The sequence below is a fragment of the Penicillium psychrosexuale genome (genome assembly GCF_028828465.1).
Source record: "Penicillium psychrosexuale strain IBT 29551 chromosome Unknown utg000004l, whole genome shotgun sequence".
Lineage (NCBI taxonomy): Eukaryota > Fungi > Ascomycota > Eurotiomycetes > Eurotiales > Aspergillaceae > Penicillium > Penicillium psychrosexuale.
This window is the reverse complement of record NW_026643189.1, coordinates 2,155,681-2,170,862: the sequence shown is the minus strand read 5'-3', so window position 1 is coordinate 2,170,862 and position 15,182 is coordinate 2,155,681. Positions and strand designations below refer to the sequence as shown.

Here is a 15,182-nt window from a genome sequence, read left to right as displayed (position 1 = left end):
CGGATCAAAGGCGAACCTGACCACCAGTCAACCGTTCCCAATCCCTCTGTCCGAAGGGGACATATGTATCACCCTGGAGCCAGTACAGTCGGTCCTTCTTCGATACAAGAGCTGGATCCACGCCTTCGGTACGCAGAATATGCTTCTGTTGCTTGTTATTACCGGTTGACTGCGTCAGGGGCGTGACCCGCAAGAACAGCGGAGCCGCAAACCGGGGCAGGTTCTTGAGAGTGTGCGCAGCTAGAGTATCAAGCACCTCGCGCGAGGGTTCCAGTGCGGTATCAGAGAGGTTACTGCTTGCTACCTGCTGGTTGAATAGGATGGCTGCACATCCGGCACGGCCATCGTGATTGGGAAGAGCCACGCCGTAAACGTTGGCTTCGTGCACATCAGGATGCGCGCCCAGAACCTCGGAAACCTCGCTGGTGGATACATTCTCGCTCTTCCACCGGAAGGTATCACCCAGTCGATCCGAGAAGAACCAGCGGCCCTCTTTGTCCCATCGAACCATGTCACCGGTCCGGAAATAGGCATCGCCCTTCTTAAGTACATCGCGGATAATCTTGCCTTCTGTCGCCTTCTTGTTTCCGAAGTAGCCCTGGAAATTGGCAGTGGGATCCGCTGCATTGAGGATGAACAGCAACTCACCGGGATCACCCCGGGGGACATTCTTGCAGAGACCAGTCTTGGGGTCACGCCACGGTTCCTCGGTCTCGTGGTCAACTTCCACTATGGCAGAGCCACGACCAAGGACAATATCTCCCAAAGCACCGTTTCGGCCGATGGCACCCGCGGAGAAGCCGTTCGTCGAAAGGTTCCATGAGCCCGTAGTGCCTTCGGTAGCGGCGTAGAACTCGGCGATTGTGGGGATGTTAAAACGCTCTTTGAAGCGGTTCCAGATATCGGGACGCAGTCCATTTCCAAATGCCAGGCGGATATTGTGCTTCTTGTCAAGGTCTTCGCCGGTGACCGGGTCAATTGCAGGTGGCACTCCCAGTAGATAACGGAGTGTTTCGCCCACATACTGGATAATTGTCGCATCGTTCTCGCGAGCCTCCTTGATGAAGTTGCGCGCAGAGAACTTCCGGCCAATGATTATGGCGGATCCGCTCATCAAGCAGGTTATGAACCCAAGTATCGAAGCGGAACTATGGTAAAGAGGCATGCACTACAAGAGGTTAGCTTGGGCAGTAACATTTATAAGTTTGGACCTTACCGTGAAGAATCTGTCAGAGGAAGTAATGCTCAACCAATCTTTGACGAACAAACTACCAGACCAGCACTTTTTCCAACTTACAATAGCGGGCTTCGGAAGCCCGGTGGTGCCACTTGTGTAAATCAAGATGGCCATATCGCGAGGAATCAAGCCACTACGGGCCTTGTCATCCTCTCGCGTAGGCTCCATCCCCAAAATCTGTGCTTCCACCTCCGGGGTATGAAACACGATCTCAACCGGTCCCTTGCCATCACGGAAGGTCGGGGATGTCAATACCTGCTCCTGCTCCGCCGGGAAGCAGTGACGAACTTCTTCGTCGACCACCAAAAGCCTTGCGGTGGACGTTCGAATGGAGTGGGTGAGCGGCTTGCCAGACAAGTTATAGTTGATAAATGCCGGGACTGCTCCAATACTCCAAAGTCCCAACAGCATGAATATGAAGGTGGAAGAGTTCATGAAGTCGATTGCAACAATCTCCTTGCTCTTAATGCCGTGGACTTTCTTGAACCATGCCCCGTAGCGAAGAACCATGATATAGCCTTCGTAGAACGTCGTTGTTCGTCCATTGTACACAATAAAATCGTTTCCTGCAGTTTTAGGATCGAGTGCGTAGGCTTCAAGTGTGTAGAAGAGGTTCAAGCGGTCGCCACGTTCGGCAATGCGGGACTTCGCGGACATCTTCAGCAACCCCCTGAGGAGATTCAAATCGTAGGAAACCGACCATCTTGCGTTGAGATATGCGAGTGTCGTTGCTGCGGCAGGGAGTGCAAGACTCAAGGGAATATCTGCACAAAGAGACCGCTTGTTAGCCATGCATTCAGTCCCGCCATGGGGTATGACCTACCGGACAAAGATGGCAGCGGCATTATGACCAAGATATTCAAGGATCAAGCTCAAGTGGATATGATCTAGGAGTGTGATCGATAGTATGCTCAAGTAATGTACTCGAGGGATATGATATTTAGGTATCACGGCTTTGAATGTAGCTCTGAAAGGAAGAGCAGATGAGGTGTTATAGGAACTCCTTGACTGATACCTCGGCTTCGCTGCCTTTTATTGGATCACAGATCAAAAGCAATATTGGTTGACTTCATCTAATGGATCCGGTGAGAATGAGATATGTCCGGAGTAGGAGAGATCGAAACGGGCCTCGGCACGGACCTCGGGATGTGCCGATCCGCTGACGACATGCAACATTGTGCAACGTACTCCGGATTCCGTACTCGCCACATATGTACACGTTGTACGACAGTTGTTTCTTTCAATAATGATTCAATTTTTCATTCTATAGCTTGTTCTGACAATGTTCTGACTCTTCTGTATACAAACGGGCTCGGCTAATAGTTGCCGGAGAGTAAGGCTAGTTTGCATGTCCAGTTGACCAGTGGCACCGGGATGGCTATTTTTACTTGCAAGGGCTTCTTCACTGGTACATCCTCATACCCGTCTTCCATGAACTTACCCAATGCATCCAAGCCCCGCTCCAGGACCTCGGTTTCATTGACATACCCAATGCGAACATAACCCTTGAAGTCTTCTCCGACTCCAAAGCAAAGGCTTCCCGGCACAAGCATCACACCGGTCCGCTCCTGAAGCATCTCGCAGAAAGCGACATCGTCTACGGGTTTCCCCATCTTGTTAAAGCGCACAAATGCAGTGGTACCGGCTTGTGGCTTAATCCACTCACACGCCCAGCGATGAGCATCGATGAACTTCTCTAGAATAGAGAGATTAGTCCGCGCTAGATCGATATTTCGTTTCAGAAGATTGTGGATGCAATCCGGTGCTAATGCAAAACTAGCAATTGCCTCGTCAATTTGCCCAACCGAGATAGTTGTATAATCGCGCGTGTTAGCAACAGATTCAATGATCGAGCTATCCCGCGACGCAACCCAGCCTACCCGCAAACCCGCCAGGCTATAGGCTTTGGAAACGGATCCTGTCACCACCGTGCGTTCGTATCCCATAGAAAGAAGTGTGGGTGGGAACCTCGGATCCGCGGGACTGATGTTGTGGAAAAGTGGGCGATAGACCTCATCGGAGTGGATGATGATGGATTTCTCGCGGGCAATATCGACCAATTGCTGGAGAGTCTGGCGCGGGATGATGGCTCCAGTTGGGTTTTGCGGGTTGCTATGACGAGAATGATGGTCAGGAAAAAAACGCACCCCTTGCATGATTGTGATAAGAGTTAGGAAATCCATACTTTATGATGATTAACTTCGTGTTGGGTCGGATAAGGCCTTTCAGCTCTTCAATGTCCAGCTGCCATCCATCGGCCTCTTTGGACTTCCACAGGCTGACTTCGGCCCCCACTGATGCAGGGACGGAGAACAGTTGTTGATATGTTGGATAGTGGCAAATTACATGGTCTCCTGGGCCAACCAACGTATACAACAGCAAGAAGTTCGCTTGGATTGCGCCAGCGGTGATCAAGATATTTTCCTTCGGCAACTGCGTCGGTGCCCTTACCGAGTACAGATTCGCCAGTGTATTTCGTAGTTTATCGGAGCCACGGATCGCCCCATATGTGAGTTTGGTGGATTGAAGCTGGGCTAAAGGGTTGGACTCCTTGTCATCGGAGAGCGCGCGGAGATCGTCGACGGAGATGGATGCACAGCAGGTCTCGGCGGTATTATATTTCGCAGTGGTCTCATACTTGTCCATCCACTGCAGAACGGTTAACAAAACACATCTGTACGACAGAGGGAGCAGACAAGTACCACCCAGCCATGGGGTAATGCGGGGAGGTACCTGTTCAACTGCGAAGGCCTCAATCTTCACCATGGTTTATAATAGTGGGAATTACCGAGCGAAGTAGTTATAATCAACTCTCTTTGCCTAGGGACGTTCCAATGTTCGGCTGAATGGGTGATAACTTGTTCCCTTATGCTACCGCCGCTTTACCTATGAGCTGTATCTGTGTTATCACGTGATGGATCGCGTTCCTCCTTAGCTTAGATTGATTAATATGTCGAGGTCGTTCATCAGGCGTTAGCTTGTTCGTGCTTTGAATTTGTTCTAGGTCTAAATTCATTTTCAGGTTGTTCTCACACGCCCTACATTGTGCTATATCAGAATGTCATCGATAGTTCAAGTATTGGAAAATGACCTCAACTGAATTTTATAACTAGGATTTCCAAGAGCTTGGATATTTTCCCGTACAAGCCTGGTCCACGTGGCGGGCGAAGTCGCTGCTTCACTCTGCATGAAGGTTCCACATGTATTAATGAGGAACAGGAGGGAGAAACAGTACTGGAAATGTATTGGCTATCTGAAAACTGGAGAAGCTATCTAAGTCCTGGGCAGATACCCCCAACATGTATGTATATAGCACCGAACAAAAAATTCTATTACTAAAGAAAACAAGCCACATGCAGGGACTAACACACTTTCTATTTCGGCAAGCAAAATATAAAATGCTTAATAAAATTCGAGCCTATCCATACATTCATACTCACCCAAGCAATTAAGCCAGTATGCCGAAAAGAAGATGTACTAGGACATCCTCTACGATGACAAGGCATGAAATTGAAGGCTGAAGCTAATATTCCTTCCCTTGTCATCTTTGCCTTACATCTCACTTACACCACATCTGTCGTGGAGTAATGCCATGGCAGTTTGTCGCGTTCTCCCACGTTTCTTCACCTCCATCCGCCCGTCGAACCATTTCAACAATATCCTCACTAACATTTATAGTCCCAGCTAAGTAATGTAAAGCGGTATTGCCGTCGATATCCTCTGCCCTGACATCAATCCTTCCCCATTCCAATAAAAGCCGAATAGTTGCATTTTGTGCCTGTTGCTGGGAATCCGTGTTTTTTTTAAACTAGACCTAAAAAGTTTGTTTCAAGAGGTATACATCTGCTCCTCTTCGGAGATATCTCATGTGAACGTATTGCTCTCAAGAGGATCTCAAAAGAGGATTTCCAAGATCCATGATGAGATACCCTGTTGTGAAGAAACTACACGCGGCCTTGTCATTTTGGTAGTCTTCTGTTTGATACCGACTATATATACTCAAATCCTCCGTTCAAAAAACGATTGGATGATCCCTACATTGTTCGCCTCGTATTCCCTTAGCTCAACCGTGCCATCATCTTTCAGAAACGTGTTGGGTTGCACGAACTTCCACATCGGCTCCGGGTTCGAGACCACAATTTGCCTCCAAATCTCGTATTCACCATCAACGGCACTCAAATCCTCATAGAAGGGGCGGCATGCATCAACATCGGCCGTAGAGTGCCATATATGGATCCTGCACAGCATACGCCCAATCGAGGGTTTGCCGTGGGAGACGACTTTAGAGCGGTCGACGTGAATGAAGAGCCTTTTGGCAATGGGGTCGTGCTCTACCCACAGCGTACCATCTCCGTCCTGGAGAATATGTTTGAATATCGCAAATTGGGCCTTACACAGGAGAAAAAGGTGGATCAAACGTCAGCCCTAGTGGAGGTTCTGTCGGCGCATCACCGTTCAAACTCACCTGGTCATGATCACCTCCCCAGACCTGGTCTTCGACCTTGAAGCTATGAAGTGCTCGAAGGCCCACTCCGATTTGGACGTATGTGTAATATATGACTGATCGATATTAGCATATTCCGCTGCTATGCTACCGAGACACTCACGGTCATCTGCTGTCGGGGTACTATTCTGATCATATCTAAACAGGACGAGAATATCCCTGTTGTCAGCCAGATAGTTCGCGACTAGGAAAGCTCTGCACTCTTCCACCGTCGGGGCCAATTTTCCAAACACACTATTCCACGTCTCTCCCGGTCCATACCAAGTCTGTACGGGCCGGCCTGTGACTGGACTAATCGGCGGGTTCTTATGATCAAAGTTGAAGTTACCTGCGGCAGTCTCGGCTAGCAGTTTTCCAGTTCCGTGGCCAATAAGTTCATGTATGGCTGTCTCGATGAAGCGCAAGATATGGGCACACCGCATGTACGCCTTTGCCTCTGGGCTGTGAACATAATAGCATGGACGTCCGGGACTGCTGTTGAGGCTCATTCGATTGCCGAAAACTAGATTTTCATGATCTATCAAACAATGATTCCAACGTACACACAATACAACAATACAATTCTTGATCAACTTTGCGTGTATACGACAACTACAAGATTCAATGAGAATCGTCTCCCTTTTGAATAAGCAGGACACTGATCTACGCGCCGCTTACAATCTTCACTCCGAAACCGACTTTCTTCATTCTGATCTTCCACGTACGCTACCTGGCTTCCAAATTTATTTCGTCAACCACTTAACGGTTATTCTTTCTCTCTGCATTTGAGCACGCCAACTTCTTCTCCGAATGCCAATGCTAACCACATCGACCATTGCTGGTCTTTTAGCATGCTAAGGGAGAAGGATCGAGGCTTGCAACGTTTGCAAAGTGGTCAGCTATATTAACTGGCTGCTTCCCACTTTACAACTTGCTTCTTCTTTCTCCACATCTTAGTTATTTCGAATTGAATGCACTCTTCTCCTTTGAAAGACCTGGCACGTTACAGACCGCATGGATCTTGCCGCCGGCTCGATCAATCCAGAACTAGCTACCCTTGAAGCTAGTAACGACGAAGGATTTGATTACGAGCTGCCATTGCCAGTTTTTTAGTATCTAGGGACTAAATGGATTTTTTTCGCAGGGGTTATGTCACGATCCATATGGATGATCGCTATTATCATTATGCTTCATATTTGCTTGCTCGCTCGCTATTTACATAGTCTACTAGTTTGCATTCCATGGATTGTTTGTTAGATAACTAAGCGAGAAGGTTGGTTATTTGTATCGTTTACAAAGGGACAGCTATATCAACTAGCTGATTCAACTTTGCACTTGCTTGCACTCCTTAACTTAATAGACCTAGTATATCACAGCTTAACTTTTCTACTGGGTGCCCAGGTGACTTAGGTAAATTATGTAACCCTAAAAAGTCACAAAGGTTAGCACAACTATGTTCCAAGGTTTTATCTTATGTGGCCCTCTTCATAGATAGGGACTATAGGTCAACACCGAATTCTTCCAAATTGGATCAATTGACCTATGTACTCGATCAGGTTTTTTCAAGACTTCTCCATTCCAGATAGCAAAGGTAATCGGAGCTGCAAGGCTGTACATTACGTCGCTAAACCTGACGCCGCTCCTATTTAGGCTTCGGACCTCAGCGCTCATTTGTCCTAAAGTCTTCTCTGCCTCTTGTGTGGCCCTTCTTTAACCAGGCGCTTCTTCAGCCATAACTCTTCTCTACATCTTCGACTTTTTACTGCATCTTCGGCTCTTTACTGCTTGCATCTTCGACTTTTTACTACATCTTCGGCTCTTTACTACATCGACTCTTTACTACATCGACTCTTTACTACATCTTCGTCACGTCACCGACTCCTGTCCTTTTCGGATCTACTTTCTTATGATAGCCTCCAGACATATCCATAATGTCTGAATCTTCAGTCGCATCCTCGACCTTCAGTAGGGCTAGTGCCCACGCGCTCAGCTTCTCTTCTGCATCGTCCGCTTCCTCTCCATTCAGTGGAGCTTCCCGTGTCGACCACAACGGCTTCCTCAGCTCCTCTCACCGTGCGGGTGGGCCAGTCTTAGCTTCTCTCCCAGCGTTAACGACAGAGAACACGTTTACCGATAGCGCAGTACTGATCCACGCGCGCGCTGAAATAATCCTGGATAATCTCGAGCTCGAGTACTCCGTTGTGATTCTAAAGGGCCGCATATCAAAAGTTGACCCTGAGCCTGGGCCGATCCCTACCCTCATTGTCCTCATGCCGGACGTCCTACAACCTGTACTCTGGTATGAAGCTGCTAAGAAGATTCATCGCGAGTTAGAGCCCCATATACCTCGAATCTCAGTCGAGATTATCGAAGAGAAGCTTTACGACGGAATATACTGCTTCCCCGTTGAGCAAACCCACTCCATTTACCGCAAATGGAGGACAATCGCCGAGACCATACTAATGAATAGGAGTCTGAATATCCAAGAGTGGACTAGCATCGAATGCTGGCGATACGGGACCAATCCCGATAGGCGTCTTAACCCTGTTACTATAATAGTGGAGGTTGATAGGAGATCTACCGAGTCTTTTATCACCGCAAGCCAGATCATTCGGGGTATGCTTGCGTACTATCAGGAATCTAGCGTCGATATCCTGTTCATGAAGGACGGAAAACAGTCCCTGATGGAAAATCCCATTCTGAATTCCGAGACTTGCAGTGGAGCCGTCTATCCTGGTGTCAGCATCGGTATCCACGGTAGTTCGGCTGGAACATCTACACTAGGTGGTATTATCCAACTACGGTTGCCTAACGAATCCGAATGGCGTACCTATGGATTAACTTGTTTTCACGCCGTTTGGCCCCCAGAAGGGAAGCGCTCGCAACAGATGTTGCAAAGAGGAGCAAATACCGGTAAGTGAAGATCCTCTATATATGACTTCCTAGCTAATATGGCGATTATAGCACTTGCATACTGGGAGTATAACCCTCTCAAACTCAAACCGTCCAGCGACATTGCCCAACAGGTATTGAAAGTTGACCACCCATCTTTCAGAGATATTCAGCATACCCTCACCATAATAGACAGTGATATCAACAGCTCGAAAACCGAAGAGTTCCTCGACTTTGAAGCGACTCAGAAAGCAATTGATAAGGGAGAGGACTTGTGGATTCCGGAATCTGCCGCCAGGCGCTATCGGTCAATAGCCAGACATATCAGATCCCTTGAAGCTACGCGCCAACCATTTGCGGCAATGCTCGATAACGGAACTTACTACCTGGGGTATGTTGCTGCTGGAAGCGGCTTATACAGGATCCAACAGAATGATCTAGGCCAGCCAATTTCTATGGACTGGGCCTTGATAAAAATCACGTCCGGTCGAATACAGGCACAGTTAAATGGCGACGAGATCGACGGTAATCGGGTAGGACTACATGCTTATTCTTCGATTCCATGGCTGATATATGTTCCTTTTAGCCTTTCCATTCCGGTGCCGCTAATTTTACCCCTCCCGCTGAATTCATCTTCAACCCTGGACTACAGGTTTATTCCAGAATGAAACTCTATAAGACCGGTCGATCGACAGGAACCACCTACGCTTATTACAATGGGCTCGTGTCAGTAGATATCTGTCTGCAGAAAACGGCGCATGGTGTTCAAAAAGTCTTCACATGGGAACACACAGTGACGGAACCAATTTCTCATGCATTCGCAGAGCCGGGCGATTCTGGCTCATGGGTGTATACGCCTGCCGGAGAGGTCTTCGGGGTGTTGCACAGCAGAGATATGCGCAAGGGCACAATGAGGATAGCCTCCATAGTTGATATCTTCAAAGATATCAAAAGGCTCACCGGCGCTGCCGAGGTAAGAATCGCCCCTTGCCCTATCTGATCTGTCTCTTTTTTTTTCATGGGCAGTGGGCTTGCTTCTCTGATTTTGCTTTTCTGGTTTTCTATTTTTTTTTTTTAAACAGTACTCGCGATTCCTCGGTTGCTCCTATGTAGTACTGTTTGCGTTTGCTTTTTTTTCTTCTGGGGTTGTGCATACATAATTGAGCATACCTACATACATCTATCTATTTTCCCCTTTTATAGGTCTTTTTGTTTACATAGATAACGGTAATTTAAGGTCGGGGAGGAACAAAGGTTGTCGCATGAAATCTTGGAATTTACGAATTATCTAGTATTTGCTGTATAATGAAAAACCATTGTGGCAGTCTTGCATAGCAGAAGACTGTTGGTTCCTGACGCCAGCCCAGCCTCTCGCTTCTCCGCCCGCGTCATCGTCTGGGGGCTAATCTTACTCTCTGAATCTCTCCGCTTTCTGCTTCTCAACCTTCGAACTTGTCTCTATATTTTATTTCAGCTATATGCTCCAGTTTTATCCTCTGATTTGATCAATTCGGCGGTCCGCCCCGCACTTCCTCGGTTGTTGGTATCGCTGCGTACTAGGGACACGCTGCTGTCATCCTTCCCACAAGATGCGCTTGACTGGCGCAATATCCCTTTCGCTTCTCACATTAACTCCTTTACTGGGGTCTGCTGCCGCATGGAGCGAATTTACCGATGCAAACCTCGCTACGCAATCCTACTCCCTCTTCGATGATCGGCCACCCGGATGTCCCGAATGTCCAGCTTGCTTCAACTGCCAGCTCGACAACTATAACTGCACTCATTTTGCGGATTGCAACAACTTCAACGGCAAATGCTCATGCCCGCCCGGATTTGGAGGCGACGACTGCTCAATTCCCCTATGCGGTTCGTTGGCTGACGACTTGAACCGACCGCAGCGTGATTCCAATACATGTCAATGCAAGGATGGCTGGGAAGGCATCAACTGCAATGTCTGCAACTCGGACGATGCCTGCAACGCGATGATGCCCGAAGGTCAGGGGGCGTTTGTTATAAGCAAGGTGCCACGGTCAAGGAGAACTTTCAAATGTGTGATGTGACCAACCGTGCGATCTTGAAACAGCTCGACGGCCGCAAACCTCAAGTGACTTTTTCCTGCAAAGCTGAGGATGACACATGTAGCTTCCAATTTTGGGTTGACCAGAAAGAGTCATTCTATTGCGGCCTAGACACTTGCGAGTGGAACACGGAAACAGACTACAACTCCAATACAACTCACTACAAGTGCGAGCACCTTCAGTGCGAATGTATTCCGGGCCGTTTCCTCTGTGGCGAGAATGGATCAATTGACCTGAGCGATTTCCTTGATCAACTGATCAAGGGCCCGGCTACTTTCGATACTAAATCGACCCTGGAGGGTACCAAGAGCGTTTTCTCGGAGCCTCAGATGAACGGATTAATTGCGGGCGTCTTCGGTGATCCAAGTATCTTCTTGTCATGCGATTCAGGAGAGTGCATGTACAAGACTGACGAACCTGGATACGAGCGCCCCGTGAAGAAAATCAACACTCCACTCATCGCCGGCGTGATCGCGGGAACTTCACTCTTTGTGGTTGCGGTCATTCTAATCGTCTGGTATATGTCCCGTCGTGCTGCGCGCCGCGGTTATATTCGCTTGTCTCTCTCGGATGATTCGGACGACGAATCTGCCAAACTCCTGGCAGACTATCACCCCGCGGCTTTGTACTGGGATAACGTTTCTTATACACTAAACGAAAAAGAGATTCTCTCTGGCATTCAAGGTGCGTCCATACCAGGCCAAATTACAGCCATTATGGGAGCATCTGGTGCTGGGAAAACTTCATTCCTCGATATCCTAGCGCGAAAGAACAAACGTGGCTCAGTGAAGGGAAACTTTTATGTCAACGGTGAAAAGATTGATGATAATGACTTCAGAACCATGGTTGGCTTTGTCGACCAGGAAGACACAATGCTTGCTACCTTGACAGTCCATGAGACCATCTTGACAAGCGCCCTACTCAGACTTCCCCGGGATATGAGCCGGGCAGCTAAAGAGCAGAGAGTCCTGGAGGTCGAAAAGCAACTTGGGATCTATCACATCAAAGATCAATTGATTGGCTCGGAAGAAGGCAATGGTCGTGGCATTTCCGGTGGAGAGAAGCGCCGAGTCGGGATTGCTTGTGAGCTGGTTACCAGCCCTAGTATCCTTTTCCTGGATGAACCCACCAGTGGATTGGATGCCTACAATGCATTCAATGTGGTTGAGTGTCTGGTGACGCTTGCTAAGACATACAACCGCACTGTTATCTTCACCATCCACCAACCTCGCTCGAACATTGTTGCTCTCTTTGACCGACTCATCCTTCTTGCTGATGGACGCACTGTTTATTCCGGTCCTTTCTCATCATGCCAGCAGTATTTCGACCGTGTGGGCTATTCCTGTCCACCTGGATTCAATATTGCAGATTACCTTGTTGATCTTACAATGCACGCCGGAGGCGCACATTCATCATATACAGACGAAGTAGCATTGTCTGTGGATGGGCGCACTGGTCCATCTAAGACCGCATCAAGCAGTCTCAGAGCCGTCAAGTCTGTCACCAGCGCGTCGATCCGGAGTATTGAAGACAACTCAAGCGGCGCAGAGGCGACTCGGAGACCCAAAAGCAAACGCCAGGTGTCTCTGAAACAGCAGCAGGATCGCCAACTTTACTCCCGAAAGCAACATAATGAGCGCCCAGTCACGCCAAAGACAGATGACGAGAGTGCTACATTGGATGTAGCCGATAATCATCAACAATGGCTGCGTCTTTCTCGTCAACAAAGCAATGTTCCTCCGCAAATCCTCGATGATCCCGATCAGCTCCCTCCTCCGGCATCTGGACAAAGTGATCTCGACATTTTGGTGGCTAGCTATGCGGATTCTGACGTTTGCCATTTTGTTCATGATGAGATTCTAACCGCCGTTCAGAATGCCCAGGCTGCGAACGGTTCACCAAATTCGCCCATATTGTCGGATACTGTGATACAGTCTAAGGGCTATGCCCGAGTTGGTCTGGTGCGGCAGTTCATGATCCTTTCTCAGCGGACATGGCGCAACCTTTATCGCAACCCGATGTTGATGCTCACACATTACGCAATTGCTATTCTTCTCGCAGTTTTATCTGGATACCTCTTCTATGGTCTCACTGACGATATCAAAGGCTTCCAGAATCGTCTTGGTCTTTTCTTCTTCATCTTGGCTTTGTTTGGTTTCAGTACTTTGACTAGTCTCAACGTGTTCTCCACGGAGCGGCTTCTGTTTGTACGTGAGCGTGCCAATGGTTATTACCATCCGGTCACATACTTTGCGTCCAAAGTCGTGTTTGATATCGTTCCTCTGAGGCTGATTCCTCCCATCATCATGGGTATGATTGTATACCCCATGACGGGTCTGATTCCGGCATGGCCTGAATTTTTCCGCTTTTTGCTGGTTCTGGTCCTTTTCAATCTCGCGGCAGCCAACATTTGCCTCTTCATCGGCATCATTTTCCGGGATGGCGGAGTCGCCAATCTTATCGGCAGTTTGGTGATGCTTTTCAGCTTGCTCTTCGCCGGTCTCCTGCTGAATCACGATGCGATTCCTAAGTCAGCATTGTGGTTGCAGACTGTGAGTTTCCCTCTAACCTGAGTGATGCTTTCCCTACTAACCATATTACCAGCTGTCCATCTTCCACTATGGCTTCGAGGCCTTGATCGTCAATGAAGTGACTTACCTCACTTTGATTGATCACAAGTACGGCTTGGATATTGAAGTTCCCGGTGCCTCTATCTTAAGCGCATTCGGCTTTGACACCCAGGCCTACTGGAGCGATGTTATCGGGCTGGCTGTCATTTCTGGGGCCTTCATCATCATTGCATACAGTGCAATGCATTTCCTACTTGTCGAGAAACGATGAGCTGGTCCTTACGTGTTACTATACACTGGTATGATACCATCGAGGGTGTTTTCAATGATTCTGTGTTTTGTCTTGGGTTCGACTTGGTCCTTGTCCTTGTCCATGTCCGACGTCGTTTCGTGTTTTGCGGTCATTGCGAAGGGGATTGAAGATCGGCTCTTTAAAGATGCATGGAAGCCCGTATGCTGCGGTCTATAGTTTGTCACTATGTATATAGACAAAATAGACATGCCTAATGATACCTTCATGCCTTCAAAGAACAAAGTTGAAGTTGTGTACATCTACTCCGTATTTCCCATGTACTTACACGAGGGACTGTCCACGTCATCCTCCTACCAACCTTCCAAGGTTGCCACCTGGACAAAAGAACTCGGTTACAATAATCAGCAATATTTACATCGACTACAACACCTTGAATCTATTTCTTATCGAGTACTCTGGACTACAGCATGTACGTTACCAGCCCCGTTTGCGGGTTGCGCTAATGATGACCAGCCCTCCCGACACCGCCGACCGCAGTTCGCTAATCGAAACTCTTTCTTTCGATCCCACCTCATTTCTGCTCAGTACGTTCTTTTTCATCTCCATCAGCTTGAGTGCATTTAGCTTCGTTTTTGTGAGTGAGCTTTGATCCCTCTTCGGAGAGGACTCTGTGCGATTCGTCTGTCTTCCTTGGGCGGAAGAACCCCACAAACATCATTCCGGCCTCTTCAATCCACCTCAACATCACCCACTTTTGTCGCCGACAGTTTACTCATATCCTCTGTTTAGCCATTGAAATTCTGTCAATTATACTTGACGCAACGTCAAAATCGCAATGATGTCTGGCGAAGCATGGCTTTACCTGTTGTCGGTGTTGATCAACGCCGTCAACCTCTTCCTCCAGGTGTTCTTCACGATCATGTACAGTGATCTTGAATGGTGAGTCTTCCCGGTCGTCCCAAGCGACAGCTTTTGATCCACACATACTGCCGAATACAAGCTGACACTTCACCTTTTTTTCCCAGCGATTACATCAACCCTATCGACCTTTGCAACCGCCTTAACGCCTACATCATCCCCGAAGCCGCTGTCCACGCGTTCCTGACCTTCCTCTTCGTGATCAACGGATACTGGCTCGCCATCGTGCTGAACCTACCCCTCGTGTTGTTCAACGCCAAGAAGTACGTTGGAAGCTCCGCGAGTAGTCGCAAGCCCTCTTCAGCAGTAGGCTAACCGTGTCGTTTTTGAAAATACAGGATCTACGAGAACCAGCACCTTTTGGATGCGACCGAGATTTTCCGCAAGTTGAACGTGCACAAGAAGGTATGTTTGGTTTCTACGTCCCAATTTACCGCACAGTGACTGACTCAAAATCGTGTTTAGGAATCCTTCATCAAGCTTGGCTTCCACCTTCTTATGTTCTTCTTCTATCTTTACAGCATGATTGTTGCCCTGATCCGCGATGAGGGTAATTGACTGCGTGAAAAGACCGAATATGCGATGCATCATGGTTCTCCCGGCTAGATCAAGGAACCGTCTGTCGATGAGCTGTTGTCACAAATTCTTAGGTCGATGTCCTCTGGACATTCTTCTCAGCCTATCGCACAACACTGGAACCTGAGTGCAGCCCCAAGACGGCCGTTATACCATATAACTCGGTATGTCGATG

General features: G+C 48.3%; 6 protein-coding genes across 6 annotated transcripts; 3 read left to right on the top strand and 3 right to left on the bottom strand.

Annotated features, from left to right (window-relative positions):
- Window positions 1–4: 4 nt before the first annotated feature.
- N7518_006636 (uncharacterized protein) lies at window positions 5–2,082 on the bottom strand (the record flags this gene model as incomplete). The annotated part of the gene is made up of 3 exons (XM_057187563.1): window positions 5–1,168; window positions 1,217–2,001; window positions 2,061–2,082. 3 exons carry the CDS (start codon window positions 2,080–2,082, stop codon window positions 5–7), a joined length of 1,971 nt encoding a protein of 656 aa, XP_057039266.1.
- A 471-nt stretch (window positions 2,083–2,553) lies between these two features.
- N7518_006635 (putative aminotransferase) lies at window positions 2,554–4,003 on the bottom strand (the record flags this gene model as incomplete). Its single annotated transcript, XM_057187562.1, has 3 exons — window positions 2,554–3,349; window positions 3,423–3,886; window positions 3,971–4,003. 3 exons carry the CDS (start codon window positions 4,001–4,003, stop codon window positions 2,554–2,556), a joined length of 1,293 nt encoding a protein of 430 aa, XP_057039265.1.
- Window positions 4,004–5,236: 1,233 nt separating this feature from the next.
- Window positions 5,237–6,163, bottom strand: N7518_006634 (dipeptidyl peptidase III; the record flags this gene model as incomplete). Its single annotated transcript, XM_057187561.1, has 3 exons — window positions 5,237–5,593; window positions 5,703–5,797; window positions 5,845–6,163. The coding sequence occupies 3 exons, from the start codon at window positions 6,161–6,163 to the stop codon at window positions 5,237–5,239; spliced, it is 771 nt and encodes a 256-aa protein (XP_057039264.1).
- A 1,488-nt stretch (window positions 6,164–7,651) lies between these two features.
- N7518_006633 (uncharacterized protein) lies at window positions 7,652–9,612 on the top strand (the record flags this gene model as incomplete). The annotated part of the gene is made up of 3 exons (XM_057187560.1): window positions 7,652–8,633; window positions 8,685–9,145; window positions 9,199–9,612. 3 exons carry the CDS (start codon window positions 7,652–7,654, stop codon window positions 9,610–9,612), a joined length of 1,857 nt encoding a protein of 618 aa, XP_057039263.1.
- Window positions 9,613–10,201: 589 nt separating this feature from the next.
- Window positions 10,202–13,531, top strand: N7518_006632 (putative ATP-dependent permease ADP1; the record flags this gene model as incomplete). The annotated part of the gene is made up of 3 exons (XM_057187559.1): window positions 10,202–10,633; window positions 10,696–13,242; window positions 13,295–13,531. The coding sequence occupies 3 exons, from the start codon at window positions 10,202–10,204 to the stop codon at window positions 13,529–13,531; spliced, it is 3,216 nt and encodes a 1,071-aa protein (XP_057039262.1).
- Window positions 13,532–14,348: 817 nt separating this feature from the next.
- Window positions 14,349–14,989, top strand: N7518_006631 (cornichon family protein; the record flags this gene model as incomplete). Its single annotated transcript, XM_057187558.1, has 4 exons — window positions 14,349–14,452; window positions 14,539–14,694; window positions 14,770–14,836; window positions 14,897–14,989. The coding sequence occupies 4 exons, from the start codon at window positions 14,349–14,351 to the stop codon at window positions 14,987–14,989; spliced, it is 420 nt and encodes a 139-aa protein (XP_057039261.1).
- Between the last annotated feature and the right edge of the window lie 193 nt (window positions 14,990–15,182).